The sequence below is a fragment of the Haemorhous mexicanus genome, chromosome 4, assembly GCF_027477595.1.
Source record: "Haemorhous mexicanus isolate bHaeMex1 chromosome 4, bHaeMex1.pri, whole genome shotgun sequence".
In the NCBI taxonomy this organism is placed as follows: Eukaryota; Metazoa; Chordata; class Aves; order Passeriformes; family Fringillidae; genus Haemorhous; species Haemorhous mexicanus.
Genome location: NC_082344.1, coordinates 17,570,950 through 17,588,485, shown reverse-complemented (window position 1 = coordinate 17,588,485; position 17,536 = coordinate 17,570,950). Strand labels below are relative to the sequence as shown.

Below are 17,536 nucleotides of genomic sequence, written 5' to 3'. Positions count from 1 at the left end.
GAAACTTTAAATAGCCCCAAAAGTACCCTAGGCAAGGATTAAAACCTTTCCTGAAATGGTGCTGCAAACCTCATCTGAATTATAACTTTGTATGGAATAAGAGACTACATTTCCTTTCTATGCAGCACAACTCTGAAGTGAGCAAAAATACATCCCAGTCCTCTATAGCTTTAATTTTATATCATAACAAGTTTCATTAGCACAGTCTTACTGAGTGCACAAGGGTCATTAAATGAAAACATTAAACAGTAGGGGTCTTAAACCCCTCCTTTCAGAAACTAATCATCTCCCTCGAGGTTCGTATCATGACCTGTTGTCCTATTTGAGTAATGCTGGGGTTATTTAATCTATTAAACAGTGGAGGTTTTTAATTAACCTTAACTAATGATCAGTTGTATGACAGCACCAAATTCTCTAATAAAACTCATAAATTACTATATTTACTTTTTTCTAGAAAATACCAAGACCAACAGCATGCACTAGACTATAACCAAAGACCAAAACATACAAAATACCACAAGCTGGATAAGACCATAGACAGCGAAAAGATTAGTGTAGCAAACAGGTTTCAGTTCTTGTACATCCCACTTTATGTCATTGTGCCTACATGTGTATGCATAGCTATCTCAATCTTCGGATGCATTTAAAAGTCTTTCATGCTTTTTCATCCTCATCTTTCCTTTCATAGAAAACAAGGTACATCTCTAATCACATAGAATGATCAGAAAAATGAAGTTATTAAAAAAATTCTGCCTTGAATTTGATTTTTTTTATTTGTTATTGGCTTCCTACCCATTCTGAGTATCCTTGTTCAGATCAAATACTTCACGAAGTGCTTCTTTACCCAAAAAGCCTTTTCCTGCAAGCAGCAGATAGCAGGATCCAGCTTCAAAACAAAGAATGCAGGTGGTTCTTTATGCAATGTGTAAAGAATCTACCACCAAAAGCATACCATGGTGATTAAAAGTTCAATAGGATCCAGAGGAAAGTACATATCAAAAAAAATAAACACATTAATATTGGCTAAATACAGAGAAACTGCATCCAATTCAGGAATACCCTGAGCAAAAATTGCTGGAGAGTGGAAGAGTATCATACTTGTCCTACCTTATTCTTTTTGAGCATGTCTTTGTGTATATAGTTGGAGATAGGACAAGAAGTAAAGTGGAGCCTTTATGTAGCCCAATATAACCATTCCTAAACTGAAAATCACTCAAACAAATACCAAGAAAATTTTGTTGATGCATATTTTTGTTGGTTTGGAATTTGAAATGCTTGCCCGTAGGCAGCAAATGGACATATCCCCTCTCAGCTGTACACCCTTGGTAAAGTAATTTAATAGTGTTTTAAACAATTATGGCAGGGGTGTTGGACCTAGATGTTCTTTAGGTCATTTTCAACTCAAGCCATTCTACAATTCTTTTAATACCTCAAAACATACATTCTTCAAGGCATATACAAACATTTCCAACACCAACCCATCAACTAGTCTGATGGCTAAGCAATTAAGGATCTTGAACAGAATATTTAAAACATTTCCAATAGATGAAAATAGATGAAAACTGCTCTATTTCCAACTGTAACAAACTTTTCTGCTGCTCTCATTCACGTATATGTACACATGCATGCTCCTTAAAAATTCATTTTTTCAGAAACTTAAAAAAACATCCTTCTAAACAGTTTAACATATTCTACAATTAAGGATTATATCTAGCAATGGAAACACAGATTCATCAGCAGGCAAAAAAGAGAAAATTCTTCACTAATCCATCCTTCCCATAAAGCTGGTGGAGTTTTGATAATTTATTTTGGTTATGAAACAAAGGAGAAGGATGACTTTGGTACTGACAACTATGAATGGGGCACTAAGGAGCAGGGTGGGAAAATGTGTTAACATATGACTAAGAGACATATTATATCCTAGAGTAAAGGTCAAATCTGCATGAAAAACTTGTTCATAGAGAGATACACTAATCTTTAAGTGCCTAAAGTAAACTATCAAGAACTTTTCAGCAGTGTTTGCACTTGGTGTCAGCACTCTCTCAGCACCACATCCACTACAGGCTTGAATGAACTCAACAATAAAGAACATATAGTGAAAAGTAGATTATATCTCAGCTGGGTTCTTCATAATTAAAAAAAGTTAGACTGCATGTTAAGCAGAATCTCTGAAAACATAAATTACTTTTAAAGGTTGAAGCATGCTTCAGTTATTTTAATCTGTGAAACTCCATTGAAAAAAATTAGAAGCAACATGGACTTAAAGGAAAGCATATCTAGAAACCATGCAGCAATTTAAAATCAAAATTAGCACAGGCCAAGTACTTACAAAAGAGGAACATTTTGCAAAGATATGACACAAATTAATATAAAAGTAACATGAGAACACATTTGAGATAGTTATCCAGTATACCTACAGACATACCTATGCGCTCAAAAAAAATTTAAAAACCATAAACAAATAACAAAAGAACAATCAGAAACTGTCTGAGAAAAAAAATCATTTCAATAAATATTTTTGTGGCCCTTTCTCCGCAGAACATTACCACTGTTGCTGAATCCTGAAACAAAGTGAGAACTCGCAAAAATATTTACTACTATCCTAAAAATTCAGAACTTCTTGTCAGCCAAAAAACATTATCAAACAGGCTTGGATTTACTGAAATTTAAACAAAGGCTTCTCTATGAAAGCTTTAACGTGGCATCTCTGTAACAAGCCAAACTGCCTCACTAATCAATACAGAGGGTTTGATTTCAATAAGGGTGATAAAAGTTACTCTAACCCTGGCCAGCTACAAGCTCTCAACAGATGATTGTCATTAGGGCTCTATCAGGGTGCCACGTACTCGGGCTGTACAAATGTGTCCTATTAGTACATGGCCTGTCTATTTGGCAACTCCGGGCTCAAGACAAATGGCAGCTGCTGCCCTTCAAGGTCTGAAGTCAAGTCCTTCGGGAATCTGAAAGCCCAACTGGAAAAATCAAGGCCTGTTCATTAGAGACTGCTCCAGGGGAAACTTGCAAGACTGCCATTAGAACTTTATAAAAGAGCTAATTATTTTTATAAGACTTTTAAAACTATCAAGCACACCCAGTTATAATAAAAAGTATTTACTGTTGGCATTCCATTAAAAAAAGACATTGTTTTTTGTCAAAAAATCTGCTGGTGACAGTACACAACTGAAGTCTTTGTAATGAAAATTTTAATGAGTCTTCTATGAGAAAGTTGTGTAAAAATTGAACAGATGAGAGAGCTTCTCAAGTGAAGGTATAACACCACATCCACTGATGTGAGAAAATATCCCAAACACACTCATATCAACCTAATGAACTACACATAAATGTGGGCTGAGATTGTGCACATGTGATTATCTACCCCTGAAAAACAGAAGGAATTCAAGAAACAAACGCGTTCAGTGTTGTAAAGGTGGCTGAAAAGAACAAACAAAATCCTAGTTTCGAAACTGTGCTGCTGAGGAACTGCCAAACATGCTGCAGTATGTGTGTATTAATAAATCAGTCAGAATGGCACAGGACCCACATGGTATCAAACATTAGGACTAAGCAGAAAAATGAAAATTACCACTGTTTCACTATTTTTCCTGTTTTATCAAACACCAAAACAATAATAATAATAACAACTCCTTCCATAAAATATACTCTGGGGAAAAGTTGGTACATGACCTTTTTTTTTTATTCACAACCACAAAATTCTTAACTATTCTAACTATGAAACCAAATCAAAGTTTCTGATATTGAAATATTTTCCCAGCTGCACAACATGACAACATTGTCTTGAGTTCTAAGGTTATAACAGATCACCGCTACAGAGTATTTATTACAAATCTTTTAAAAGTGCTATATGAAATTCATTAGTGCTCCTTAATCAATTCTTGGACCAACACACACATGAGCTTCCAACCGCCTAATTCAAAAAAGCAACTACAACCCTAGTCCTCATGTAAAAGGAAGACAGAAAGAAGCTATGTGAAACCAGTTTAAAAGAATGAAAATGTAAAGAAAACAGATTAGGAATGATTTATATCAATGCCTAGTGCTGAAGTTAATTACAACTAACCCAATAAAATCGTGCCTTTATTATTGTACAGCAAGTAATAACCTTAAACGCAAAAAACAGAACTCTTTGCTGACTTCTGCATGCTCAATTCCACAGCACACTACATTAAGAATTAAAGAAGTAGTAAATAAGCCATACAGAAACAGCAGGTTTTTAACTAAAAGCAGAAGAATCCCCTGCTGTTTAACCATGTGGGTTTTTCCATGTAAACAGAGCTTCCTATAAACTAGTATTATGTTGTTAGTGGTAAATGCCTAAAACTATAATGAGAGTTTAATTTCAATGCTTAAAAGTTGGAGTTCAAGTCACAGTAAGCTTTTATAAATTCTGAGAATAAATTATACACATGTAGAGCTGCAGTTACATACTTCAGTACTAGATTCTTCCGTAAAAATATCACAGAAAAAACTGTCAGCTTGTCAGACAATGCCTTTTGTGCTATGAGATTACTCTCAAAGTGACAACTGTAACCTACTCTACAAAGGACATAAACCTATCCTAAAAAAATATATTGTTATGAAAGATATACTATATAAAATATTACAGCATCTTTATAAATAATATTACAATCTTTAAAAACTACACACAGCCAAAAAAATCTTGAGATAGGTTGCATTTGCCATAATTTATGGTAATACCAAATATTCTTAAAACAGCAATAAAAGAAAACTTTAACTTAATCCAAAATTCATACAAAATTATAAAAATATGACATATAAATATAATTATAACAGTAATAATTTTCACAACATAAAAGCTGCATATCTCTCTGATCAAAATGCATAAACTTCATTTTTGTATCTAGTTTAAAAGAAGTATGAAAAACTGGGGAAAAAGCTGAATGAGTGGTTTTCAGGTCCCCAGTTTCTGATGGAGGAAGCAATTTCCCCAGGCAGCTTTTCCCTTTCTCTCTCCCACTAGCAGGCTGTTGCCATGACACCCCATGAAACAAAATTAGGGGTCAGGTTTGAGTTCATCTAGCAGCAAACCTTTTCCACTGCAGTTTCCTCTCCAGGTTCTTTAACCATCGGCTATTTTCAATGCCAAGATGAAAGACTAGTTTCAGAAAGAATACAAAGAGGAATCTTAAAAATTAATTGAGAAATCCAAGTACCAAGCAGTTCTGTAAATAGGCAGCAATGGGAAGCACAAAACCCTTAAGTCAAAGGAGATGAGTCAGAAAAACAGACGTGAGGAAAAGCAACAACATAAAATGAACAAAGGGAAAAGATCCAAAAAATTAAGCTGCAGTCCAGCATCATTTTCATGAACAAAGGTAAACAAATTGAGAAATAGCAGGAGCATAGCACAACTGACCCTTGATTTCAGTACTTTTTTGTTTAACTGTGAATGTAATTTGAGATTTTGTAAAACCACTGAACAGGAAGGAAAATGGCTTTCAAGGTAGACTACAAATTACAAATTGAGAAAATCACAGCAAACTCAGTGCTGCACAGCAGCACCAGTAGTGCTGGACTGGTCCCACTGATAGCAACATTCATCATCACCATGAAATAGCAGCAATCTTCCTGCTCAATTCTCTTAGCTTCAAATAAATAAATTTAACTAATAAAGAAACACACACTAGTTTTGGAACCATAAGCCCCTTTATATGCCGGTGGGGTTGGAAATAATGATCTTTAAGGATCCTTCCAACCCAAACCTTCCATGATATTGGTATCACCCTTTCCCCCAAATGTAGCTTGGTTTCTATTTAAACTCGCATAATGAACGCATGCACATGATGAACATGATTCTTGCTATCACTGTATCTTTGAGGGAATGAAATTCAAGTATCTAAACCAATCCCACCTCTTCACTCATAACACAGGATGTCCCAACCTGTTCCTTGATATTCCCTTAGACAATCCTATCCTAATGCAGATATTTTCTTAAAAGATTTAGAGAAAATGAAGCTAAATCTTTTATTTTTTTAAAGGCAGAAAAACTACTATCTCTCCCATTACTCTCCACTTGCATACTCTGTTCCCTTCCTCATCCTACATCTATTGTCTTTATTTACACTGAAATATAATATATATAAAACATGCTGCAACAATGGTCTCTATTATCATCTGTCACTACAATAAACATCATAAATAATAATGTTCTGCTCCTTAACTGCACTCACCAAGCAGATTTATCAAAAGAAAAATATATCCATCTTGGTTTCAGGTAGAAATAGAAATCAATGTCTGCAGAACTTCTCAAAGAGCACTGGAAAATCCAGCTGTTTCTTCTGAATGAAAATTGACTCTGTACTAGGATATAACACCTAATAGACCTCAATATCATGATTGCTGCATAATCTGAATTATGAGTTTTTATCATTTAAGTTACCACAAAATAATCATGGAAAAATTAGTGCATTGCCAACAATCCTTGATGAGACAAATGTTATCTCAGTTCCACAAATAGGCAAAAAGCAGAGATGCAAATAAATAAGAGTGCAAGTCAGACAATAAACTGAACAAAATTTCTTTGGGTAGAACTTCCACTAAATAGACCAGCTTCCCAAATCCTGAGTTCCCCAAAAAGGTCTGCTTGGAGACAGACACACATTATTTGGTTTATTAACACAAACAAAAAAGTTCCCATATTTGTAATTAGTATTATATCAGCAAGAAACATTGCTGCTCACTGAACTTTCCAAAATCTCATACCTCTCCCCTGCCCTAACCCTCTTTCCATAATCTCAAATTAAACAGACAGGCTGTAAAACAGCAGGGTGTCAAATTAAAGCACACTTTATTTTCAGAGGTCTCCACACTTCGTGGCTGACTTCCTGTCAGGAAGAGTTCCATTTCAGTGCAGAGCCCCACCAGCAGGGAGCTCACGGAATTAAGTGCCAGTTGATATTACTTTGTTTTGCATTTACCACCCCTGAGAATATTGTTCAAAGATCTAGTTATAAAGTCAGCGTGGTATCATCCTTCTGACTAGACTGCCAAGCCACAGGGTGTGCTCTTGCTGCATAAAACTCACCTTAAATGGTGGTGTTTTTTTAAGTCCTAGTGCGCTGGTGAAGCAACAGGATGCCTTTTTTCTTCAGAAAAGTCTTGCTTCTGTAGCTAAGTTATGTTCCCTCAGTTTTGAACACCTGCAGCACTGTACATTAATGGAAATTAAGCTGTCCTGTTCCCTTATCCCACTCCCAGGATTCACATTCACATTAGACAATCCACTCTCCTCCCCAGGCATAAAAACGTGTACATTATTCAATCAAACTCTCAGCAACACAGCTTTAAGGGCTAATATTTCTAGCTGTAGAGGGTGTGTTTTCCATTAAACTCACACCAACATCATGTCCTGAATTTCTCAGCAAATGCAAATAATTTTTAACTCATGAAAGTTTTTCTTCATATGAGCTTATAATATATGAGAAGTCTAAAGAATCACTAAAGATTGTACTCTAAGAAAAGAAAATCAGGGAGGAAAAATCCTCACTTTTGCCACAGAATTCTGTTTTAGTAAGAACAACTTCAGAAAGTTCATCTCTCTACACTCCAGTGTGGACAACTATTTCAAAGAATGGTTTTGTGGTTTGTAATCCTATCTTTTATCCATTTCTCTACCAAAAGCCTGCAAGACATTGAATCCTCCAGCCAGAATTCCATGAAACAATGCTTCTCATCACTCCAAACAAATATGTCACTGCTTTACTACACCTGTACACTTGTACCTCCCCATACATTTTCTCAGTCTAATATATAGAATCCATCTTGACTTTTTTTCATACTTCAAAACCACAAAGCTCAAAATTCCTTCCCAGAAAGCAGATGTGTAGCATAAACCAAAAAACACTAGTTTTTGCTGATCTTAAAATCTCACATTGTACATTTCATCTCCAAACTGGAGAATGAGTAAACCCTTAAAACATCCCCCTAGACTAAATATTATGGAAATATACAGGGATATAAAGCAAACACATTTTTACCACTGAGACCACCACCTGCCAGGATCCAACTACCAAGTGCTTCTTGCATCACTAAGTCAAGAATAGGTAACTTATTATTTGTGCAGTATTGGCAAATAATTCTCAATACACCCAACCTATTTTCACACTTAAGGCAAAAGCAAAGTTTAAAATTTCTCTGATTTCTATTACTAAGCAAACTGTTAGTATGCATCCATTCATTCATGGCATACTGTTTCTTGCATGAGTCTATCACAACAATGCTTTTAAAATTTAGTCACTGTTAGACACAGACATTTTAAATTACCTATCTATAAGCCATACTAAAAGCACAATATTCCTGAAGTCAGCAATTACACCTAAGAGAAAAAACAGATTTCAAGCAGATCTTAAGTGTAGTAAAGTTTCAACCTCAGTATTTTTAAGAATAGGAGTTTGAAAGAAACTCCTGCTTAAACATACTAGGGTGCTCTCCAAGCAATTCCATGGAACTCAACAGGAAATTAAACTCTCAAACAATTTAGAAAGCAACAGGAAATCAGAGCAGGGATGAAGTTCTAACAAACAGGCTTTGCATTATCATGGGGTTTCACACAGAAAATATTACAATAATCTAGTTCTGGAGAGACAAAATCTACATACTGCTTAAGTCAAAGAACAAAAAAATATATGCAGCTAATTTAAATGTAATTTCAACATTCTGCAGTTCAAAGGAAAGGTTTTGCCAGCTGTTTCCATTTATTTCAATCTTATCAGATTTGCACTTCAGACAGTTATCTACCAATCTGATCCTCAGTTTCAGACACTTCAAATGTATAACACAGTTCAATTAAGCAAGTAGCAAAATATCCACAGCACATGTAATCCATTTGTAATTATCCCAAGTACTCCACTCAGAGACAAATACCAAGCATGAAAGTTGTCAATGGACATTTTCAGAATCCAAACTGAAATCCTCAGATTTCAGAGATGGAAGAAAAACTCACACTCAGGAAGGAAAGAACTTACACTATGCATAAACCCCCAGATATACCAGTGTAAGGGAGAACCCAGGTGTTCTAGAGAACAGATTTGGTAACGTAACCTTCGGTTTTGTATGAAGGACACTTACTGACAAGACAGAACCTGAAATCCAAGCACTAAAGGACCACATTTAAGGAGTCTGGATTCCACAGCCAGTGCCCACCCACACCTTCCAGGACTTTCATTCACATTCTCCCAAGTTAATCCTACTGACAGCCATCCAAACAGCTCACTGTGTCTTTCAAGGCAGGAGAATGCAGAAATCCTGTATCACAACAGATAAAATGAAATGGCAACTGAGGACAAACAGATGAATCGCAGTGTTGCTTTTACAAATTGAGAGAGCCTAATTTGTTTCAAAACTGGACTCTTCTACATGACTACTGAATACCCTTAAACTCCTGCACTATTAGCTACTTTGTGAGGATATGTTGAAACTTTTCAGACAGATTATTTTACCTGGTGAATTACCACCGATTATCAAATTGTTACCCAAAACATTAATTGAACTTAAATCTCTTCTGCTCCAGGAGAATACTTCGATAGCATGGCCCCTGGCTACGGTGAGATCTCCCTCTCCCTGGCTTTCCATCCTCTGTAGATTAAAACATTGCTGCAGGGGGGAAAAAATTTTTGAGGAGAAAACAGTTTATAATGTAAAATCTTTTCACTGAAAATATCAGAAGTAACACTATACATAAAGCTCAACAGACATTTCCCAATTATTTTCCATCTAGTTGCATCCTAAAATAGATTAGGATGAAGATCTTCCATGTTGTTTTCCAGTTACAAAGACCATGTAGTATTTGTTATTAATTACACTAGAAACATCCCTACTGCTGCTTGCATAACAATTATTAACATGCTTGGCAATTCTATGTTTTCAAATGTTAGAATTTACAGTTTTATTAATGCGCCTGGATCCACATGGTATGAAGCAGATCTGAGCAGCTTAAGAATTTAGATAGTCCATAGTAGAGTAAGATGATCTTGAATATTCTCCCTTCCACAGCTACCTTATCTCTACAAAAAGCTAGGCTAGCAAATATTCTTCCTATCTTCAAATACTTCAAACAAGCACAAGCAATAAAATTTAAAAATAATTTTTAAAATGTTAAAAAAGAAGACAAAAGTGCATTATAAAGTTTCTGGCACAACATTACATGGAAAGTTAGCAATATAAGGCACAAGGAAAACACCTATGGGCATGATTCATGCAAAATCTTCCCCTAAACTTCTCAATTTAGACATTGGTAAGTTCTTTTTTCAATTTTTATGTGTTAAGATCTAAATCATTTTCATTTGCCTGATAAAGCTATGTTTCTTATCATTTTATCATAAAAGCAATCTATCACTGAAGCTTTTTAACTCGTACAGCTACATTAATCTTTGATACAGACTAAGATCCTATTGGCAGAAGTTCACACTGTATAAAAAGAAAACCTTTCCACTCCTGATATCTTCTAAATGGCTTTTAAAAGGAAATTAGAGCATGTATTAGAGTTGATAAAAAAATCACCTGACAGCTTACAAAATACCTACAAAATCTACCCTTTATGCCAGAGCACACATATATATATATATTTTTGACCACACATCTAAAGGACTATCAAATTATTTTTAAACATATTTTCAGCTGTTATAACAAAGTGATTAGATGGAAGAACATTATTGTGATTAAAACATGGTCATCTAATACTGAGGCACATAAAAAGTATTCCAATGGCATTTATTCTCTTCATATCTCAACTAGGATATTGCTAAAGAGATTCCATGAATCTGCTGAGTTCAGCTGCCATGGTATCACAGTGACATTGGTCTTTAGATAACCTATAGTCAATTCAATTAAAACTTCATAGCAATCGCTGCAGTTATCCATCACATCAAATTGCACTTAAAAGTAAATTAGGAACCAGTGCAGATCACAGAGCATCAGCATAATGGGTTCTCAAAACCAACACTGAAAACCTGCCATCTTCTACATCAACAAAAATCTCCAAGCAATTCAAAGGCTTGCCACATTTTAGAACACACTGCAGAAATCCATTCCTGAGGTAATGAACTTGGATCATTGATGCAAAGTTTTTTTTTTTGAGCAGAGCATACCCATAAAAGCCTGAAGATCCCACTGCATTCCACAAACACTTAAGCAATGGGGTGGAAGAGGAAGGAGGCTGTGGAAAAATTCTGCTGAAAAAATCCAACTCCTATTGCTCTTCCTTAGGGAAAATAATGGAATCATACAGTTTGTATGGGTACATGGAACATGTTGGTATTGCTCAATAAAGATTCCTTATCACAGTAAGAGAGATGAGACGACCAAGATGCTGCTCGTGCAAGACACGCACGCTGACTTCTTTATGAGCACCAGAATCCACCAGCAAAGGGATTTGGTAGAATATGAAGTATCATGCTAAAGAAATACCTGTGGCAAAAATGTCACCTCTTAAACAGAAACAACTAAGTTAGACAAGAAAAAAGAAAAAGAAAAATGAAAGCAAGCTGAAGACCTTTGACTATAAGGGCAGTAAGACCAACTTTTACAGTATAATTTTTTTACTATTCAGCCTCTACTGTATTTTTTAAATGCACAGGTAAACCTCCAAAAACTGTCAGAGTTGCATGACAGTGACATGCTCAACCATGACTATATTTCACTGGGCAATATGAGGAGATGCTATCTCTTCACATGAAAAATATTTTGAGTATTAGGGTTTATGCTTCCATCTTCCATCTCCCCATGGAAGTAATACTTTATCAAGGTCCACAATACATCTAATAGCTATGGTTATGTAGTTATATTGCAATATATCATATTAGTATTCTCAGAAGACAAAATATTTAGCAATTAAATGTACTGAAATGTTGGTCTTGGATTTACATACAACATCAGCTAAGAATGTGCATTTAGTCCTTTTGAAAAAACACTAGATAGAGGAAGGAGGAATCAAGAATCAGAATACCTTGAACAAGCACATGGGGTGCATGTGTGGACAGTGGTGGTGGAGGGGTCATACAAGTTGTTGCAGTATTCATTCATTTTCAGTTGTAACCTCTTAAATAGATTGGGTTGCATTCCATCAATTTTACAAAATTATCCAAGAGCTGAACAGTGTTTGAATCAGATAGTGTAAGTTTATTTTGCAGTCTAGAACATCTAGATTCAGTAGAAAAATCCTCTTAAGTAGAAGATGAAGCTGAGAAGAGCCACCTAATGAGTTCTCTAACACAAACTACACTGATGATTCAGTTGATTGATTACAGAAAGCAGCATTTTTCAAGTGCCAGAAATTCTGTAAATCCAAAGGCATCAAGGAAAATTACAGAACCTATCTCACCTATTTTGTACCTTTCCACCTTGGAGCTACAATAATCAGACAAATGCTTCATGCACGTGAGCGAGATAAGTATTTTTAATTCCTTCATGAGAGAGGAGGGAAGACCACAGTCTACACTCATGTATTTCTACACAGTCATGTATTTCAAGAAAATATCTGACAAATGAAAGGAAGCACAGTAGCTTTATGCCTTATGGACATTCACTCAATTCATCCATGCTGCTTTGAGTTTTAGGCACAGAGAGAGAGCCCTTCTAGATGAAAATGCTTTCTTTAGGGATGACATCAGTTTCCCTGTGAAGAAGTCTTGTCTCACAACTGCATGTGAGCACCTCCAACATCCTAATGTCACTCATTTAAGATGGGAGAACAGAAAGAGAACTTCTCTCTTTCAGCTGGTTTAATTACCCCAACAGGATGCCACACCAGACGAGATGGTGCTTCCAGGTTCACTGTACTGTATGCATTTCTGATAAATGGGAAAAGAATAGATGACCTGGCAGAAGGCTCAGACAATAACATGTGATTTACAGGACATGAATGCAGCTACTATAAGATTTATCTGACAGCCCTCTCCGATAGTGGACTGTTGAGTATCCGATGGAATGATTTCTAGTCTGGAAAGTCTGCTACTGAGTAGCCATACACATTATTTATTTATTAGATGTTTTGGGTTGAAACCATTTTTAAATGATGCACTTCACAATGCTCAGCCATAAATTTAGTTTTAAACCCTAGTAGGGAGGTAGTGTTATTGGAATGTGTGTCAGACTGAATTAGGATGAGGAACACAACGCTTTTATAAAGTGGCCTTGAATGCAACGTCAATTCCTTCAAAAATGATATTAATGTCAAATAAGCAGGAACACTTTGCAGTATTATTAAATGAAGGATTCTTTATGTTTTGATAGATTTATAGAAATGTAAGTACACACACACAGACACGTCTCAAAATGTAGCGTGTCTATCAAAAAACACAACTGTTTTTGTCTTAGAAAAAGGCTTTTGTCTGTGTCTCAAACCACCTGTTTCTCTTTTTACCTTGTGTTAAACAGAAAACAATATATCAACATGCAAACACAAAAATATTAAATAAGGGTCTTTTACCATATGCCTAAATATATGAGTTTTAAACGAAAAAAGAAATTAACCAGGTGTCACAAATAGTTTCAGAGAATTTTACCTCTTGAATTTTTTTAAAAATTACTTCACCGGCTAAAGGGCTTTATTTTCACAATTTTATGAAAAAATGGTAGGATATTATTATTCCATTTTCCAGTTCTGAAGAAGAAAAATATAATTCAGCCAAGATCTAAATGAACATCAGAAAAATGTGAGATGCTTCAGAAAAACAATCCAAGTGCTTACATCATATCTACAGTGTTTAAAATGAATTTTGAGAAGAGGTTATCATAAAAAACACCGAAGATTAATCAGAGCAATCTTTCAATTTCATAAAATGATGGCTGACAAATTTGTGATGTTTTAAATCAAATTTGCAGATAGTTACTTCATAACTATGCCACATTATTTATGTGATTAAAAACTGGGTTTTGACCTGATCCTTTGATCTTTGGCACTGCATCCTCTCAATCTCCTCTTAAAAATTAATTAAAATTTTAGCAAAAGGATATCACTTCATTTCCCACCCTATCTTGCAGGGGGAAAAAAGAAAATAAAAATAGGGGAAAAAAAAGAAAAAAATCAATCAAGCTCAACCCCATCTCCTCCCAGTATCTGTAAAATGTCGGCTTGAAATTCAATTTCATATCTCTCAAGCTTTCATGTAGCAAAAGACAGTTCACTTCTTAACAAAATAAATCACTTCTGTGATTGCCATGCTGACCTCTTTGAATTAGGAAAATTCAAAGTGAAAAATGTAATTATCACCCCTGAACAATCTGTATACATCTGGAGCTAATTTTAGATTCATTTCTCACATCATTTTTCATATTCTGCTGCTATGTAACTTTAGAAAGACTTTGAGGTCTTTGTGACTTTATCGGTTTATTTCTACTACTCCACAAAGAACCAGCTCAGCCTGGGCAACTTGCACTGCTAAGCAATCACGGTAGCTTCAATTTGATTAGATTAGCATTAAGTGGCATTGTGACACATATGACAAATAGGTGCATTAGGGCACGTCATTTATTCCTTATCCTTTCCACTTCCCAAAACCAAACAAGTGACGTACAGTACAGAGCACAACATGATTTTAAGAAAGATTAGATTACCTAACCCAAAAAAAGAGTAAAGGTCAAGCACTAATTATTGATACAAACAGCACGGATAACAAAAACTAATTTTTCTAAATGGTAATACCAAGTTGTAAGACACATATTTATCATTGGATTAGTTTTTACTTTAGCATATTCCTGAATGAACAGTAAAATTTGTTATATGGATTTCTCAGTAGTGAAGTTTCTTTAATAATTTAAATCAGCTGCAAGTTCATATTCTAGAGGTTGTGAACAATGTTCACTTCCAGTACTGCCGTATGTAAAATAATGTCTAAATTCCAAAAGTTCCATAAGGAATATTAAATTCCTTTCAGGGTAAAATGATACCATATTTCCTGAGGAAGATGGAAAACTAGATGAGCAAAGTTCTGGTTACATTCATTAATTATAACCTCACTGGAAAACATAACTACTCTTCACTAGTTCATTGTAAAATCTATTAGGTGTAATCTCCAGAAGTAATTGTTCTTATTGCACTTTATTGACAACGTAGACTATCGATTTTTCACACCTTCTATGATTCTTTCATTTGTATTCATGAAATGTCTATCAGCACACTCTAAATAAATTTGGCAATACAGGCTCTAAAATGAATAAATCGATGTGAAGAAACATTAATTTTGCATTATCCTTATTCGTCAGGCAAGCAAACCATAGGGGTTGTAAATGAAGGTCAAAGGTTCTGAAATGGGTCAGAACCCTTGACCTCTAGACCAATACCAATCCCATTAAAAAAGGCTATTTTAAAGTTTTAAGTAGGGGAATTTACTACCAGAAAGGTATCATTTTAAGGCACCAAAAGAAAGGCTCAATAAAAACAGCCTTCCATTTAATTACCAAAAAAAAAAAAAAAAAATAATCCCCCAAAAATCCAATTAATAAAGCATACATAATTTTAAGAAAGTTCCTTAGGCTCTGTCTCTTTTTGAACCACAGGAACAGGCAGTTCTCAAGTTCTTACATATCTAAAATCACTTTGCCTTTAGGAATGTAGAATGTCCCAAACTGATGACGACCAGGGTTGCTTTCTTAAATTTTTCACAAATCCTTAATACTTGTCAAATCAATTAGGAATGACAGAGTTTTTAAAGTATTTATCACTCATTTTGTAACCTCTACACAAAAGGAAAAATTCTATTTATCCCAGAGGATTCAGCATGTCAAGATGCAGGAATCAATCTGTTTCTTTAACTTTAATATTATATTGATCCTATCTCATCTTAGAAAAATGACAGCACAGAATTATGTAGGCACACAATCTTCAAGGTAATGTAAATGCTCAACAGCAAGGTAACAAAAACCCACTTGAATAGACACAATTACTACTTTTTTTAATCAAAAGGCCTTGTACATTCTCTTTTTACCTATTACACATCAACCTAAATTAAAAGTAAAATTTAAAGTAAAATTGTATCTGTAATTTCCATTGTGTTCAGACAGATCAATTTCAGACATTTTTACTTAAACCTCACCTGAGAGCAAAGGAGCATCACCAGCTCCACAACTGAACTGCTAGATTTCATGCACACAAGACCTAAAAAAGGAAAAAAAAAGATACATAAATTCATGCTCTTATGCACCAGCTATTAACACAAACTATTTTGGAGTGCAATAGATTTGAAGCACTTTGACAAACAAAAGAAAACTGAAATTTTCATGTCACTTGCAGTTCAATTTTGTACTTTACCAGCGCAAAATAAAAGTACATATGTGAGAAGGAAATCATAAATTCTATGCTTTCCATCTAAAAGAAACAGCTAATAGTAATTCTTACCCCTATTGCTCAGTTTCATAAATGTTTGCATGTAAAAATGATCAGAAGTGTGGTTAACATGTTATATTAATCTACTGTATCTACATTTTGCTATTTCTCGAAGGACTGGGTCATTATATATGCAGAGAAGGGAAATGGCTTTATGACCTCTGCTTTCTCCATGACGCGTTCTCCTTTCAGCCCCCAGCTATCAATCAAGTTTCCATTTTGTTTCATGGCAGCAGACATCCCAAACACTCTTATTAGTACTTTGACCCTTAACCCCACACTAAACCTAAGCAGAAGTGCAAGCAGTAACCTATTATATATTTTCAGTTGTTTACAAACTAATTTGAGTATTATTATTTGTATTTGCATTTTGGTTTGGGTTTGTCTATAATTGGGGTTTAGAACCAAAAATTGGTTTCATGTGTTCATTTTTGTCTAGACAGTTCTCATACTCCCAGTGAATATCCTGCTTTTTCTTTGCTCATCCAATTTATGCAATACTCATCTATCCATCTATATAACTATACTACAGTCAAAATACTTTGAACCAGATTATCTTTTATCTTCAAAACTAAAGCTTTGAGAGAAACTGCTTTTCTGTTTTTTCTTATTAAATTAATAAATTTGTTCACAAGGCAGCTTCCATTAAAATGTTTATCAGCTGAAAAGATGCCCAAATGCATAAACAAAAATAGAATCCCATCTTTTCGAGTCTCAAAGAAAGCAATTCATATATTTCTTCCTTCCATTTCTTCTTACCTCAAATGGTAAGCAAGCTAAACTCCTAAACTAAACAACTTTAATTTGTGAAATTTAATGAAGTCTCAATTTTGATATCAGCAGTCTTCAGTGAAACACTTAGCAGTGTTTGATACTCTAATTGTGTATCTAACAATGCTCATATTCAGCCCTTCAAACAGGATAACTGTTCTATTCCAAGAAACAAGTCATTTCAAAAACGTTTTTAAAAGAACTTTAATTCCCTAGGAAGAAACTAGATCTGTTAGTGTAAACATAGCTCAAGTTAAGCAACCAAGGGCTTCTATGAGTGCACTTATCACTGGAAGCTGCAACAAGCTCTTCTTGACACTTCTTCAACAGGACAAAACCTGAAAATTTCACTCTGAAAAGCAGTGGACAAAGCAATTCATATGATACAGTAAAATTCTGAGAAAACTG

The 17,536-nt window shown here is 34.8% G+C and overlaps 1 protein-coding gene across 8 annotated transcripts in view; it reads right to left on the bottom strand.

The window, feature by feature from the left end:
• Positions 1-17,536, bottom strand: part of LRBA (LPS responsive beige-like anchor protein) — a 370,012-nt gene that overhangs the window by 250,723 nt on the left and 101,753 nt on the right. For all 8 annotated transcript variants that reach the window (XM_059843942.1, XM_059843943.1, XM_059843945.1 and 5 more), the window contains one exon: positions 16,068-16,129. In XM_059843942.1, the coding sequence (XP_059699925.1) occupies positions 16,068-16,129 (62 nt within the window). The remainder of the gene's footprint in view (positions 1-16,067; positions 16,130-17,536) is intronic.